Source organism: Mus caroli, chromosome 6, assembly GCF_900094665.2.
Source record: "Mus caroli chromosome 6, CAROLI_EIJ_v1.1, whole genome shotgun sequence".
In the NCBI taxonomy this organism is placed as follows: Eukaryota; Metazoa; Chordata; class Mammalia; order Rodentia; family Muridae; genus Mus; species Mus caroli.
This window is the reverse complement of record NC_034575.1, coordinates 122,427,288-122,443,655: the sequence shown is the minus strand read 5'-3', so window position 1 is coordinate 122,443,655 and position 16,368 is coordinate 122,427,288. Positions and strand designations below refer to the sequence as shown.

General features: G+C 49.3%; 1 protein-coding gene across 2 annotated transcripts in view; it reads left to right on the top strand.

The window, feature by feature from the left end:
- Positions 1-209: 209 nt before the first annotated feature.
- The window catches only part of Kcna6 (potassium voltage-gated channel subfamily A member 6), a 33,069-nt gene continuing 16,910 nt past the window's right edge, over positions 210-16,368 (top strand). The window contains exon 1 of one of the 2 annotated variants that reach the window (XM_021165529.2): positions 210-3,760. In XM_021165529.2, coding sequence (XP_021021188.1) covers positions 1,128-2,717 — 1,590 coding nt within the window. In that variant the 5' untranslated portion in view covers positions 210-1,127 and the 3' untranslated portion in view covers positions 2,718-3,760. Of the gene's footprint in view, positions 5,820-16,368 lie in introns of both variants that reach the window. The other variant, XM_029478952.1, reaches the window with a different exon arrangement.

Below are 16,368 nucleotides of genomic sequence, written 5' to 3'. Positions count from 1 at the left end.
ATAGCTGTGGAGGGGTCAGGTGCTGTGTATAGCTTATTGGGCAGGGGTGTGTTGTGGGCCAGCGTATGTGATTTCTTTTTGCTGAAATACACTGAGCAGGTCAGCTCGGTGAACAGAAACGTGAAGAGATGACTGTGGAGGGATGGAGTGGGTGTGTTATTAGGATACTGCGGCTTGGTTGGGGTGGGGGTGGGGGCGTGTGTGTGAATGTGAGAAAGCAAGAGGCATGCCAGGAGAGCGCGGGAAAGATTACTGGGGAGGCAAGTATATACATCTCTCCCCAGCATCCAGGCTTGCTGCAGCCCCTGGCTGGGTAAGGGGTGTGATGTGAGAGTGGGGTGGGAGGGGGCAGCAGGCGGGGCCTGCCACGTCACTTGGAGAGTGTGTTAAGGAGGAAGGGCAGAGCTGAGAGCTGAGTCTGCTGCTGCTGCTGTTGCTGCTGTTGCTGCTGTTGCTGCTGTTGCTGCTGCTGCTGGGGCTGCTGCGGGTGCAGGCAAGGCTTGAAGCGGTGGGGAGGTGGGTCTCCGCGCTTCGGCGCCCGGGCAGGCCCAGGGCGATTCCAAGGCCTCTAGAACAGCTAGCTCCTGGGGAAGAAAGTGGCGGCTGCAATCGCGACCTTGGCCAGACCTAGTTCGGTGGTGGACGTAGGGCGGAGGCGGAGGCCGAGCCCGGGCAGGAGTCTTTGGTGTGCCAGAGGGAGGCGCATCTGGCGCTTCGGTACCAGCGGCAACCCAGAGTCTTGTGCAGCTGGAGAAGCGCAGCAGGACCTGGTGAGAGCCAGCAGGTCTGGAGGGCGGACCTGTGGGTCCTGAGCCCAGTTTTAGGCACCATCGAGAGCTAAGCCACGCGTCTTTTCGGGCAGCCAGTTTCACGCGCGCGACAGTTTGCGGGTTCCAGGCATCTCAGAAATCCTGAGCACGGAGGCGCGGCTATTGAGAGCCTGAACCACTTCCCAGACCTAGCCTGGCAGAGGGACCAGCTGCAGGGCTCACCGACCTAACCGCCAGGTCAGAGCACGGGCCCCACCCTAAAGGAGGGCACAGCCAAAGCTGGGAAGCGGGTGCCGCTCTCCGGAGCTCGTGTCGTGGGCGCCGTCCTAGTGGCGGGGAGCGCACCGCCGAGGTGACATGAGATCGGAGAAATCCCTGACGCTGGCGGCGCCGGGGGAGGTCCGTGGGCCGGAGGGGGAGCAACAGGATGCGGGTGAGTTCCAGGAGGCCGAGGGCGGCGGTGGCTGCTGTAGTAGTGAGAGGTTGGTGATCAACATCTCTGGGCTGCGCTTCGAGACGCAGCTGCGCACCCTGTCGCTGTTCCCTGACACGCTGCTAGGAGACCCTGGCCGCAGAGTCCGTTTCTTTGACCCTTTGAGGAACGAGTACTTCTTTGACCGCAACCGACCCAGCTTCGACGCTATCCTTTATTACTATCAATCTGGGGGTCGCCTGCGCAGGCCGGTTAATGTGCCCCTGGACATTTTTATGGAAGAGATCCGCTTCTATCAGTTGGGAGAGGAAGCCCTGGCGGCCTTCCGGGAGGATGAGGGTTGCCTGCCCGAAGGTGGCGAGGATGAGAAACCACTCCCCTCCCAGCCTTTCCAGCGACAGGTCTGGCTTCTCTTTGAGTACCCGGAGAGTTCCGGGCCCGCCCGAGGCATCGCCATCGTCTCAGTATTGGTCATCCTCATCTCCATCGTCATCTTTTGCCTGGAGACCTTGCCTCAGTTCCGTGCAGATGGGCGCGGTGGAAGCAACGAGGGTAGTGGGACCCGCTTGTCTCCGGCCTCCAGGAGCCACGAGGAAGAAGATGAGGATGAAGATTCCTATGCATTTCCTGGTAGCATTCCCTCTGGGGGGTTGGGGACTGGAGGAACATCTTCACTTAGTACTCTCGGGGGTTCTTTCTTCACAGACCCCTTCTTCTTGGTGGAAACTCTGTGTATCGTCTGGTTCACATTTGAGCTCCTGGTGCGCTTCTCTGCCTGTCCCAGCAAGGCGGCCTTCTTTCGCAATATCATGAACATCATTGACTTGGTGGCCATTTTCCCTTACTTTATCACCTTGGGCACCGAGCTAGTGCAACGTCACGAGCAGCAGTCTGTGAGTGGTGGCAGTGGTCAGAATGGGCAGCAGGCCATGTCCCTAGCCATCCTCAGGGTGATCCGCCTGGTCCGGGTGTTCCGAATCTTCAAGCTCTCCCGCCATTCCAAGGGGCTGCAGATCCTGGGTAAGACCTTACAGGCGTCCATGCGGGAGCTCGGGCTGCTCATCTTCTTCCTCTTCATCGGAGTCATCCTCTTCTCCAGCGCTGTCTACTTCGCAGAGGCTGATGATGTTGACTCGCTCTTCCCTAGCATCCCAGATGCCTTCTGGTGGGCTGTGGTTACAATGACCACGGTAGGTTATGGGGACATGTACCCCATGACGGTAGGGGGCAAGATTGTGGGCTCACTGTGCGCCATTGCTGGGGTCCTCACCATTGCATTACCGGTACCGGTCATTGTCTCCAATTTCAACTACTTCTACCACCGAGAGACGGAGCAGGAGGAGCAAGGCCAGTATACCCACGTCACTTGTGGGCAGCCCACTCCGGACTTGAAGGCAACGGACAATGGGCTTGGCAAACCTGACTTTGCCGAGGCTTCACGGGAACGCCGGCCCAGCTACCTTCCAACTCCACATCGAGCTTATGCGGAGAAAAGGATGCTCACCGAGGTTTGATGGATGCGGGCAGGCCTGCAGGAAAACAGGAGCTCTGAGCAAGTCATCTCTCAGGCTTCCTTCTCATGCTCACTACTTCCGCCTTAGCTCCAGAGGACCTCGATCCCCCCTCCCCCCTTACATGGCATCCTGGACCAAATATCTGGACTCTAGACTGTTGCTCGATCCTCGCAGCATTCGAGGTTCCTCCATCTTAGTGACATTTTGGAAATTTCAACGGTGCCACCCAATCATGCCCATCAGTCACGTGGATGAGATGCACATTTCTGACTGATCTTCCCTCAAGACTGAGTTTTCATGCCTGGGTCTTGTAATATCTCTAGGAATGGTGACACCAATAGAATAGGAAGCAGCTACACTCAGGTCCCTTCTTTAGTGTCCTTTGCTTTGGGTCATGCACCTTCCTTACTCAGCTTCTGGTCATTTGGTCACTGGCAGAATCTGGAGAATGGAAAAGATTTCAGCTTGGCATTTTAGTGCCCAAGCCATCCTCTGACTGGTAGAGCTACTAGCTGCACGGCTTTGAAAGATATGGCTAAATTTGGATGGAATTAGAGAAAATACTACCCAACTGGATTATTTGAAGGACATGAAGGTCAGTTTTAGACCAATGGGGGGCCAGTGGATTTCGCTAGTTGTGATCTGTCACAGGAGATGCTGGCAGGGGTCTACATTAATCCTCACCACTCTGATTCCATGCCTTCTTTGCGCTTCCAGGAAGAAACTTGGCACTTTCTCAGAGCCAAGTTCTTTTTCTGTGCAAGCACCTTCGTGTGCAGAGGAACTGGAAAATAGAACCACAGAGACAGGAGAAAAGGCTGACCAGAGCCAAAGGACTGGTTGGACCACATATCTGAAGCAAGGTGCCACTTAGCAGAGACTGTCACTTAGAACAGAGGGACTCTGCTGCAGACAGCAGCCAATTCCTCCAGATTAGCTCAGACCTCTTTAAGATATCCTCCACCCTCCTTCCTGGGAATCTGACCTAGGATTGCAGATGGATTTGTTTTTATAAAGAAATCTCAGCTGTAACCTACAGACAGGTGAGTTCACACATTGAATGCCAGCATAGCTTTCCTCTTATGCCACAGGCAACAGTCTTTGGTTGGGAGCCAGGAAAGGGCACGGTCATTTTGTTGGCAGCCGCTTTCTTAGAGGATTTTGCTGAGTCAAGCAAACGTTTGTCTGCTCAGCTCTTCCTTTGGAGCTGCATTGGGCCTGCTAAGGTAACTCGGTCATTCCTACTTGGACCAAGCCATCTTCTCCCATTGTGAAATCACTGCCACCCTCCCAGCTGCCCACTGCCCCCTCCCCAGTAACATTGCCATTCAGTTTTGCCTTTGATAAACTGTGATACACTGTCCTCAGTTCTCATGGGTACAGCTCTGAAACTCAAAGGACTGTTAATGTGTTTTTAATTTTCTATTGATGCTTTAAGACTCTTTGAAGGGAATGGTTTTTCAAAAGATTTTTTTTTTCCTGAAGAACAACTTAGGAAGGAGTGACCTTGATGGTTGGCTTGAGAGACCACTGTGGCTCCACAGTTTTGCCACAGCTTTACAGGGTAACCCTGGTGTCATGGTCCCTCTTTGTGCCTCAGTTTCCCCCACCCATTAAATGAGAACATTAATGTCTTCGCCTCCTTACCTCATGGGGAATTATCAATAAACTCACCCAGGAGGGTGGGGAGGATGCTATGCAAATGTGTGAGTTATAGTAATGGCCTTGAGTTTTAGTTCACTATACTGCCTGCCTATCTCTCAAAGGCAAGGCCTTTCCCCAGAACTTTCTACCATGGATCCAAAGCCTAAGACTAGGCCATTGTAGGACATCAGCTCTCTAAGTCGCTCCCTGGCATCTTGGCCTGGGTCTCTCCATCCTTTCTCTCACCCTTCAGAAAAAGAGTGTATTCTTGCATTAGACTTGGTGGCCAGAAGTCACCTTTTCTGGGAGCTTAACTTCTCCAAGCCTGCAACATAGTAAAAGACTGAGATGGCTGAGACTCAGAGATCTACTCTAAGGCCAGTAAGAAAGTAATTTCTGTTTCCAATGATTTTAGTTACTCCATGCCCACCCCAGTGGCCAAAGGGATGCCCCCAGCTGAGGGTGGATGGGGGGACATGTGTGCATGGACCTCTGTGTATGTATAGATTGTCACCCTCATCACTGTTCCTGTCCTTATGCAAACATTGCCTTTTCAAGTCAGAGCATGCCTGAAAGTAAAAGGTTTGTGGAGAGCCAGGCTCTCCAGGGACTCTGGTTGCTGTAGCAACCTTCCAGACTGTTCTCTCTACTGATTTGGGTATCAAGGGAGAACTGACTACATATCCCAGCTTCTCACACGGGAACACCTCCAATCTATTGGCTTAGGCATTGGCAGAACTAAAATAAGGACTCAGGACCTTTGACAATGTGGAGGGAGTAGATTCCCAACACTTCCTGCCTAGACCTTTCTTCCTGGTTCCCTGTATGGTCATGGAAGCTGCCACATCTTACTCTGAGTCTTCAGAAACTTGAATGCTTAAAACCTGCCCAATTCAGCCAAAAGCAAGGTTAAGGTTTTCAAAAGAAGACCTCAGAGAGGGATATGAAATGTCCCCTTCATCGCAGCCAGACTGGGCCTTGAGGACACAGATGACACCAATCTGGGATGTCATGGTATTGTCATCTCAGGCGCAGGTTCTTCCCAGCCCTAAGAGAGATCAAGAAAGATGAAACTCCTCCCTCCCAGGGAGCAGCACTGCTCCTGGCAAAATTACAGAAGTGATTCTTAAGATGTCAGACAGAAACTGAGAGGCTGTGACTCTATCAAGTTTTTGTGGAGAATTTTGTCCAGTGAGCTCTCCCTGCTTCTGAGCCTCCATGTGGACGATGTAACTGTGTCATCAAGAGACCCTGCACCACCGTGTGCTGCCTCAGCAGCTGGAATAGGATCACAGCTGCTCGAGAAGGTGGGGTTCAAGCCATCTCAATGACTGACGTAAGCCAGTGGGGGCTCCCAGAGGATTCTCTGGGACTGCCAATTTCTGCTTGGGATGAGGACACCCCTCCTGCCTAGCATCCCAGAGGAGCAAGGGACAGCTGGCCTTTCTTGCCTCTGAGGTAGGTCCCCCAGTAGAGGTATTTCATCCTTGACAGAATGGGGAGGGGGGTTGGGCTCAGTGTCTGGGGAAAGCACAGTGTTGTTGTCCATCTTTCCTGCTGTGCGGCTCTGTCTACCTTCATCTGATTCTGTCTCCTATTTTCTGATTCTCTCTCCCCTTGATTTTTCTCTATCTTTTCTCCCAGTCTTCCTCTCCTTCCCACTCTGTCTTTTTTTCCTCCCCTGATTCTCTTCTCTCCCCCCCCCATTTAAATGGCATCTGCCCTGCATGTATATTTCTATCTCCTTTCTCTTCCTCTCCACATCTTTTGGCTTTGGGGAGCCTCTTCAGCATTGCTGGGGGAGGGCATATCTTGAACTACAGGATAGCTGTGACCTGGGATTATGTCAAGAGGGTTCCCTGTTTCCCTGGGCCCCATATTTCCCTTGCCCACTCTCTGTTCCTGGGAGGGGGGGCAGCACATACACAATCCTAGGAGATTCTACTCTGTTAGTAAAATGTCTTCTGGAGATTTCTTGAGCATGAAAATGCTAGGATAAAAGAAAAAAGATGACAGGAGGAAAGAATGTGGTGAGAGACAGACAGAGAGGCATACATAAAGACAGAAATACAGACAGTGAATTTGAATCTCAGATACTCAGTGATTTAGTCCTGGAGTAGGTCCATCTCAGGGTCCTTCCACCTTAGGAGTTTTGCAGAGAGGTTGAAATAAAAGAAATTGTAAAAGGGTAAAACAGAAAATTGGACTAGCCAGGAGGAAGCCTTAACTCGAGGCAGACCCCATAACTTCTCTGCACGCACATGAAGGCTTCCTTAGCCTCTGGCTGGTCGCTTGTGTGCTCAAGGAAGGGCAGGAAGAAAAGGCATTCCTGGAGGTGTAAAGTACAGGGGGCACTTCTTGATGTGGAAAGCCAGGGTTCACTGGCTAGTCCATAGGGAGAGTGTGGACCGTCCCTGCCCCGAAGCATAGGGTGAAGTCCTCTCTACCTCAGTATGTTCTGGTGGCCATCAGGACATGCCAGGATCAACACAGGGTGTTAAAGGAGTACCAGAGAACTTTTGAGGGTGACATAACTGCTCGAAAACAGATGTAGTGATAGTCATATGGCTTGGGTGAGGGAGACAGGAGTCTAATAACCCAAGTCTTCTTTTGACCTGGGACAAAGGTCTGGTTTTATAAATTAAAGAGGGTGGTCCATATGCATGCTATGTGGATCAGAGTGGCAGTTCTTTTTCTTCTGACATGTGGGCACCTTCAGATTTATCCTGTAGCTGCTCCTTGCAGCTGTCACAAAATACCAAGAAGTGGTGTGTGTGTGTGTCCATGTGTCCCAGTGTATGTGTGTGTATGGTGTCTGTGAGGGCTCTGTGAAGTATATGTGTGTATGTCTGTGGTGTGAAGTGGTTATGAGGATGTCTGTGGTGTGTAGTATGTGTATGTGTTGTCTGTAGTATGTGACATGTGTAGTGTGTGTGTTGTCTCTGTAAGGTATGTGTGTAGTATGTGTGGTGTGTGAGGTAGGTGTGTTTGTGTCTGTGAGGTCTCTTGGGGTGTGTGTCTGTGTGTCGGTGGTGTTTGTGGTGTGTGTGTGGGGTCTCTGTGATGTGTGTATATGTGTGTTTGTGATATGTGTGTGTGTGGTGGGGTGGTATGTGTGTATGTGTATCTGTGTTAGTGTGTGTGTGTGTGTGTGTGTGTGTAGTATCTGTGGGGTCTCTATGGGGTGTGGGGTGTGTCTGTGGGAGGTATGAATATGGGGTATGGTATATGTATGTGTGTTTTTTTGTGTGTGGTATATGTGTGTGGGGTGTCTGTGGGGTATGTGTGGTGTGTGTGGTATAGGTATGTTTGTGGTACGTATGTGGCATGTGTGGGGGTGGTGTATGTGAGTCTGTTGTGGTGTTTGATTTTGACCGTCAAGCTTTCATGAGGTTTACATGCTTAGTATTTCTCTGAAGACCCATCAGGCCACTCTTTGGTGAGTAGGTATGGCGTGTGTCATAGTACACAGGAGTAGGGTCAAGGGCTTGCTCAAGGACTTCGTTTTTTCTTTCTGAACAAAACAACCCCTTAATGCTCCCCAAACCGCCAAATCCTTGCATCTGTAAGCATCGACAACTAAATGTAGTTCTTCTTCACCCTCTTCCACTCTTCCCCAAGGTCATCATTAACTCTTTTTAGCTCTGTAGACAGGAGCCTGCAGTCCTCCAGGCTTTGCTTAAACTAAGGCGGTCGGAGTTAATCATGCATTTCATATTGCCTACAAGAGCTCAGCCTGGTGTCCCTTTGGATTCCTGATGCCCGCAGAGCCTTGTCCTTCCTCTGGGTCTTTCCCTCCACGTGACACCTCTCATTCTACAGCTTGTCTTCTGCCCTCAATCCCTCGCTTCTGTGACGCAGGCTTGGCTGGCAGTGCTATTTCTCTCACCTTGCATCTCCATGTAAATGCCAAGAAAGATCCCATTCCCAGGAGATGCCAGGCTCCCTGAGCCGTCTGCTGGAACTGCTGCCTTAGCTCTGCTTGGTCTTGACGGTGTGTTATTGCCTGAGGAAGGGAAGTGTGTTCTCCTTCTGATGTGTCATGGTCACTTACGGGAGGAAGAGGAATTCATGAGTTCAGCTGTAGGAGTCACTGCCCATGTCCCTTTTAGACTCCTCTGCACAGACACCTCATGGCAGAATGAGGCCTGGAGCCCAGGGCTTTGGAGGGAGGACACATATTGCCAGACACAGGCCACTGGGATGGGGACAGATGGGCGCCTGCTTCTCCTGCTGCTATCTTCCTGCTCTGGGTTCTAGGGCCTCATGGGACTGCAGACTGTGGTGTTTTTTTTTTTACTCTGAGTGGCTCCTCTGGTCTCTCTGCTCTCTCTTTGTCCTCATGCACTTGTTTACACAGCTCCTACAGAGGGGGAGGAGCTGCCATTTACAGGTTTTGAAGGGTTATTCCTAAAAGATATTGACTCATTCCCAGTATAAAAGAGGGAAAGAGACCCACTAGTCAGAAACTCAGTGCTAATGCTGGTCTAACCTCCACCTCTTCGGAGCCTACCCAGCTCAGGTTTATGACAATTTTTTAAAAAAATTAACTCTAACCTCATCACTGAGATTAAAGAGGAAATTTCCCTGAGTCGAGTCCACAGACCCATGGGTTAAGCGGTAAGATTTGCTTTCCAAATCCTTTTAGACTCCTCCATGCAGAGGTCTGCCGTTAGAAACTATCCTGGAACCTTAGGGCAGTCTGCTGCTGGATGCACAGAGTGCATTCAGACCCGGGCCCTTCAGTGAAAGCAAAGCCGACATTTGGAAAGGAAGTTGCAGCTATGCAGTCTACGAGCTGCTATTTTTGACAAGCTTGCTGTTCTCTGGGGGGCTTGACAACCGCTGTCTCCTGGAGACGAACCTGCTCCCGGCAGCAGGGATGTGACTGTCATGCAGCTGTAAGCGTCTGCAGCACTCTGGCTGAGCTCTTATACCCTTGCTGAGGAAGCTGAAGGTACTCTACAGCCTCCCATGGGTAAGGAACCCCAAGGGTTCTTGCCCTTTACGATCTTCTGAAACCTGGGTGGGGCTCTTTGGTATTAGGTTTCAGAGCAGTGGTTCTCAACCTTCCCAATGCTGTGACCCTTTAATACAGTTCCTCAGGTTGTGATGACCCCCCACCCTCCAACCATAAATTCATTTCTGCTACTACTTCATTACTGCAATGTTGCTGCTGTTATAAATTGTAATGTAAACATCTGTGTTTTCGATTGGCCTTAGGTGACCTCTGTGTAAAGGTCCTTTTGACACTCCACTTCCCCGAAAGGGGTCATGACTCACAGGTTGAGGGTCACTGCTTTAGAATAAAGTGGTGATGAGCCAGGGAGGGGTTCAGGTTTAAATCCTTTCCTGCTGTGTGACCCCAGGCAAGTATGAAGCTGTCCTGCAACTCAGTTTCCCTTTCTGTTACATGGGGGATAATATCAACATTGATCTGATAGGGCTGTTCTTAGGGCTGAATGAATTAATATATGCAAAGTGTTTAAAAGAGCAATCTCTATTTTAAGATTGAATATTTTGGGTCTGGAGAGATGGTTCAGCATTTAAGAGGACTGGTTGTTCTTCCACAAGACCAAGGTTCAATTCCCAGAACCTGTATAGTAATACACAGCTCTAACTCCAGTTCCAGGGGATCCAACCCCCTTTTCTGGTCTCTGCAGGAACCGAAAATGCACATGATGCACACACATGCAGGTAAATCATCCCATAGCCATAAAGTAATAAAAAATTAAATATGGATAATATTGATTATCATATTTTTGCATACTGAAACAAGATAGGTAGGTAGGTAGGCAGGCAGGCAGGCAGTTGAGTTGTCCTCTTTGGTTGGCAAGAGAGACTGAGGTAAGAGGGGTTATGACATATTCAAGGGCTCGCAGATATGTGTGATCCACTGCCAGTGTTATGGGCAGAATGCATGTCTGGGTGTTTCTGGTACTGAGTGAGAAAACCATGGCTGTGTTTCCTGACTATGTGTAGGTTATTATTTGCCTATCAGTGTATCTCTGATAGGAAAGCTGCAGGTATTAATGCGTTTTTCTACAGGCTTGGAAAGCACGTGAGCTCTGTATATGTATCTGCGTCGTCTTCTGTGTCTCCACCTGAGTCTACATCTGTATCCTTATGCACCTGCATCTCCGTCTCTCTGTGTGTCTGTCTGCATCTGCACCTGTGTCTCCATCTGTTCCTGTCTGTCGGTGCACCGGTATGTGCATCTATGTCTGCATTTGTCCCTGCATCTTTGTCTGTATCCATCCGCATCTGCATCTGCACATGTGTGTTCATCTCTATCTGTCTGTCATGCATATCTGCACTTGTATCTTCATCTCTGTCTGCATTTGCGACTGCACTCTGCACCTGCATCTCCATTTGTATCTGTCTGCATCTATGTCTGCATCTGGTTCTGTCTGCATTGCTGCACCTCTGCATCTATCTGCATCTATATCTGCACCTGCATCTGAATCTCTCTCTGCATCCACATCTCTGGCTGCATTTGCTACTGCACTCTGTCTGCACCTGCATCTGCATCTTCATTTCTATCTGCCCCTGGATCTGCATCTATGTCTGCATCCATGTCTGTTTGCACTGACTGCACCTCTGTTTGTAACTATCTGCATCTATATCTGCATCTTCATGTGCATCTGCCACTTCACCTCTGTTTGTATCTGTATGCCTCTGTGTCTGTCTGCATCAGATACTGCATCTCTGTCTGCATCCATCTTCACCTGTGTCTGTGTCTGCATCTACACCCACAGCTGCACCTGCATCTGTGAGATCAGTATCTGCACCTGTTTATATGCCCACATCTCCCTGTCCATTCACCTTAGATATGGAACTTCTTCCCTTTGAGCCCCTTGTTACTGCGGTCACCATTGCCTCATCCGTACCACTCATTTGTTCCCCAGCCACCCTCAGGCTGCCCTGACCCTTCTCTGCTTTGCTGAGCAGCAGCTTTTAGCGTCCATCTCTAAGATTTGCTCCAGCTTCTTTGCGCTCCTTTAAGATGGGTGCACAGGGGATTCCGCCGCTGGAACAAGCTAGCTTCCCAACTTGTTTGTCTCTATTTGGGAGCTTTAGCTCTCCTGGGGGTTACACACAACCCAGGATGTTCTGCCTACTGCCAGCTCCTTGATGCTTTTCATGAGGGAACCAGCCTGGAGCAAGGGTGCATGCCTGCCCTATTGTTTTTGGATTAAGAGATGCATAACTTGTTTGCCTTTAAAGTTGAACTTGAGTCTGCACCTCATTTAACCTCACCAAGCTTCAGGTTTTTTGTTTTTGTTTTTGTTTGGTTTTTCGAGACAGGGTTTCTCTGTGTAGCCCTGGCTGTCCTGGAACTCACTCTGTAGACCAGGGTGGCCTCGAACTCAGAAATCTGCCTGCCTCTGCCTCCCAAGTGCTGGGATTAAGGGCGTGCGCCACCACCACTCGGCTCAAGCTTCAGTTTTAACATCTGCAAAACAAGGGCGCTAATACCAGTAGCCTCTCAAGGTAGCATGATGAGGCCCAGATGATCCTGCCAGTTAAAGGGAGTGGCCAGCTCTGACTAGTTGAGGGGCCCTCAGTGACACTGAGTGAGAGGCTGAATTGGAGCCAGGCAGGCCACCTGCATCCTCAAACGAAGACAGTGTCCCTGTTGACTGCAATTATTTCAATAGACTATGATATGCATATACTCATATACGTATATATGCATATAATCTGGATAGTTCTTGGTTGTACCAGAAGGCTGTTTGCCTAGAGGAGTCACAGTAGAATTTCCTAAAATAATTTTCCCTAGGATGTGATCTCATATACAGAAATGTGCGGATGTATCTTGGAAGACTGGGGTGGGTAAAATAGAAGTCTTTTAAAAAAGCAAACTTGTTTCTAACTAAACCCAGACGGGGGCCTCTTCCTTTCCCTTCCCAAGCTGCACAAGGAACAGTTCCAAAGGGTTGCAGATGGATGGGGTGTGAGAGCTGAAAGTGGGTGGTAAATGTCTCACGTAAGAAAGAGGAAACAGAGGCAGAGAATCGAAAGGGCTAAATTCAACACCGCAAGACACTGGGGCAGAGTGGATTCCAGGACCCCTGATTATTATCTGATCCCAGCACCTTCCTAAAGACAACGGGAAACCAAAGGACTGTGTGAACTGAAACAGAAGTGAGTAACTTTGTTCATTTCCCACCCAGCCACACTGTTTGGCAGAGTGGCCCATGGGAAGTATAGCGACGTGATTTTGAATTTGATCTTTCCCCTCTCCCTTCCTGGCAGGCCTGGCTGGAGAACCAGCATCTGGCAGCTGCCTTCTATGCTATGGAAGGGTTAGGTAGTGCTGCCTTGGGAGGAACAGCCTTATTCAGCACTGAGCAGGGAGGCATGAGAGTGATGGCCCCGGCAGCCACACGCCGGCTTCTATTCTGCCCTGTTAAGAGTTTCTTCAACTTTCAAGGTTGGGGTTTTCTGTTAAATTTAGCGTCTAAAGTGGAGGAAATAGTCAGAGATGGAAAATGCAGAAAAGGAGAGCTCTTTAGAGATGCCTGTTTGGGAGACGAGGGAAGGGATGAAAAATACTACTAGCATCTTATCCAGGAGCTCGACTATCTCCTGAAGCCCTGGGAGGCCGAAACCGGCTTCTTGTTGCTTCCCTGTGCCCCTTTGCTCTGAACTCGGGAAGAAGGAGGGGGGTGTTTCCATTGAGTTAAAGATCTCCTTCATAAATCACAGGACTGGGGGTCAGGAAAATAAAGCTTAAAGGAGCCATGGTGGCTGAACCATAACTCAGAACGGCTCTGGGCTGCTTTCAGGTAATCCAGCTTTGCTGAAAAGAAAAGGAAAAGTCTGGAAAGACAGAGAAGATAGTTTGTGCTGTCTACTGAAGCCTGTTGTCTGTGCTTCATGGCAGAGTGTGTTTACCTATGAGCCCACCTGTGTGAACCAGTAGGAGCCCAGCACATTGCCCTGAATGTGGGTGTCTGTTGAATTCATTCATTCATTCATTCATTCATTCATTCATTCATTCACTTTTCACAGGTATCCTTCTGGTACTTGATGTAACAGGACTGCAAACATTCCAAAGAGCCACTGCGGGGTGTCTATCCCTTAGGAGTTGTCCTACATTGCCACTACAGGGTGTCTACTTCTTATGAGTGGTCCTAAAGTGTCACTTTTGGTTCATGGGCCAGATGTAACTTCAAGAAACAGCACTTTATACACAGGTCTGGAGTTTGGGTGTCTTTCTTTTGAAAGACAAGATGTCCGGCCTCATAGGTCCTATGTTCAGCTTGCTAACTACCCGGGAGGAGCCGAGACTCCCAATGTCATCTTAAAAGTTTTTGTTACTTTCCAGTAGTGGGAGGCTTTTGGAGAACATTAAAGATACAAGCTGTAAGAGCTGGATGTCATGTGTACCTGCAGTCCCAGCCCTTGGGAAGTAGAGGCAGAGGAGGAGCAGAGATACAAAGCGGTCCTCAGCCACATATGAATTTAGGTTCAGCCTTCACTATGTAAGACCCTGTCTCAAAAACCAAACCAAACCAACCAACCAACTAAAAGAGGACAAAGGAACAAACAAAACCCCAGGGGCTGTCTGGGGAGATGATTCAGTGGGTGAAGTGTCTGTTATTCAAGTACGAGAATCTGAATTTAGTCCCCAGCACCCACATTAGAAGATATTCAATACAGGAGGAGTGGATGCCGTAATCCCAGAGCTAGGGGCAGAGACAAGGTGATCCCTGGGCGAGCAGGCACACTATCTTGGGTGAATTAATGAGCTCCAGGTCCATGAAAGATACTTGGCACTGACATCTGATCTACACACACACACACACACACACACACACACACCAAAGATTCAATCTGCAAACTATAGCACAGGCCAAGACAAAACAAGGCAGTGCTTGGTCATTTCATCTTTGAGAGTTACCTTCTACTTGCATGAAGTCAAGGAATAAGAACCCACTGTTCCATTCCTGCTGCCCAGGACAGACACGGATTTAGAACATGGACTCAGAAGTGAGAGTGAGTGGATTTCCGAGATGAGGGTTGGCACTTGGTACCCACCTGTCACGTTCTGTGTGACGTCATGCTCATCCCTGGCTTCTCGCTTGCCTCTTTGCCTAGGATGTTTGCAATTGGCTCTCACTATGTCATATTTTGAATATGATACGTCCCTAAAGGCTTCTATAGTGCATGTTTGGTCCTCAATAAGTGGTGTGAACTTGAGGAGGTAGGGCTCAGGAAGGCAGTAGGAAGTAAGTCACTCAGGGGATGTGTTTGAAAGGGTGTCTGGCTGTGATGTTAGGGTGTTTGATGTTCTGTGTTGCAAGATATGTCCCAGCCCCAATCCTGTTCTCTCTGTCTGCTTCCTATCTATCACAAGGTAAAACAATGTCTGGGCCACACAATTCTTTCTGTTCAAGTGCATGAGGCCCAGCACCCAACGTCTGAGCCTTCTGAAACCATGAGCCAAAAATGACTCTTTCCTCCTTTGGATGATTCTTACAAATGTGACAAATACAAGCTTTCCGGTGAAACCTCCCGGCTTGAACTTTGTTGCTCAGAAGTTAAATGGCTGCAGGGTTGTAACTGTCCCAGCATAAGGACCTCAAGTGGGGGGAGTAAAGGCTCTCCCCATTTTCTTGCTTTACCTATAATTTTATTAAAATGATTCAGGCCTGGAATTCAAAAGGTCAGTTGAGGCCAGAGTCAGTCGGTGATAAAGCCTTAGAATTCTGAGAGGAACCGACATGTTAGTCATATTTCCTCAGGGACATCTTTCGTTCCTGAAAGCCAGAAAAATATCTACCTCCTGCAGTAGGGCAGAAGAAGTTAGACCAGGCTGGTATACAAGAAAATCCACCATGAGCCTTCATTCAGCATGTGTCTGCCTCAGTTTCCCCAGTAGGTATGTGTTGGCTAATTTTTGTCAACTCGACAGAAGCCAGACTCTGGGAAGATGGAACTTCAACTGAGAAAATGCTTCTATGAGATTGACCTGTAGGCAAGCCTTGATTGACAGTTGATGTGGGAGGGCCCAGCTCACCAGGGGCAGTACCATCCCTGGGCAAGTGATTGTGTAAGAATGCAGGCTGAGTGAGCAATGAGTGTGGGCCTGTAAGCAACACCCCTTCATGCTTTGTGCTCCAGTTCCTGCCTTCAGTTCCTGCCCTGATTCCCTTCATAATGGACTGTAAGCGGTAAGCCAAAATAAATTCTCACTTCCCCAAGTTGCTTTTGGTTGTGGTGTTTACCATGGCAACAGAAAATGGACTAGGACAAGGTGTGTGCACGCCTGTGCATGTGGTGTGTGTCTGTGTGTGTGTGAAAGGTTGTTGGTGCAGAAGATAATTATTTTCTTATTGGAACTAAGTTTTACTGAAAGTGGGCCATAGAAAAATTTAAAAATTTGCGAGGGTAGGCAAACTTGCAGAACAACATTCAGTCAATAGACCTAGGAAGTAGACCTGGCTGCTATATTCACAATTCTAATGCCTCCCTCCACTGCAACCAAAGGAAATGGCAGCTGTAGCCAAATAGATCTGAGTCTTTTCTCCCAGTGGAGAAACAAGGGGGCATGCATTGAAGTATATGCTTCAGAGTGGGGACTCTGAGAAGGAGTCCCAACTGTATTTAGACCCCAAGGTGACACTTTTGCAGGCGTGCAGCATGACATGTCCCACCCCACAGGGCCATGCTGGATGAGGATGCCATCCTGACAATAGTGCAGGCAGAAGATGAAGTGCACATGCCTTGAAGCGAGTCAGTGCTGGACACTGCCACCCCCATTCTGTGGAGTGTGTGACATTGGGAGAGTTAGGAGGCTCTGCGTTTTAACTCTTCTGTGAAACAAGCATGACCAATGGAGTCTCGGGTAGAAGTGTGAGAGATCTCGTTAACTCTGGTCTGGCACACAGGAAGCCTGGCATCCAATAAACATTCAGTAGCATGTAGTTAGTTATTCTCTCTCTCTCTCTCTCTCTCTCTCTCTCTCTCTCTCTCTCTCTCTCTCTCCATATATGTA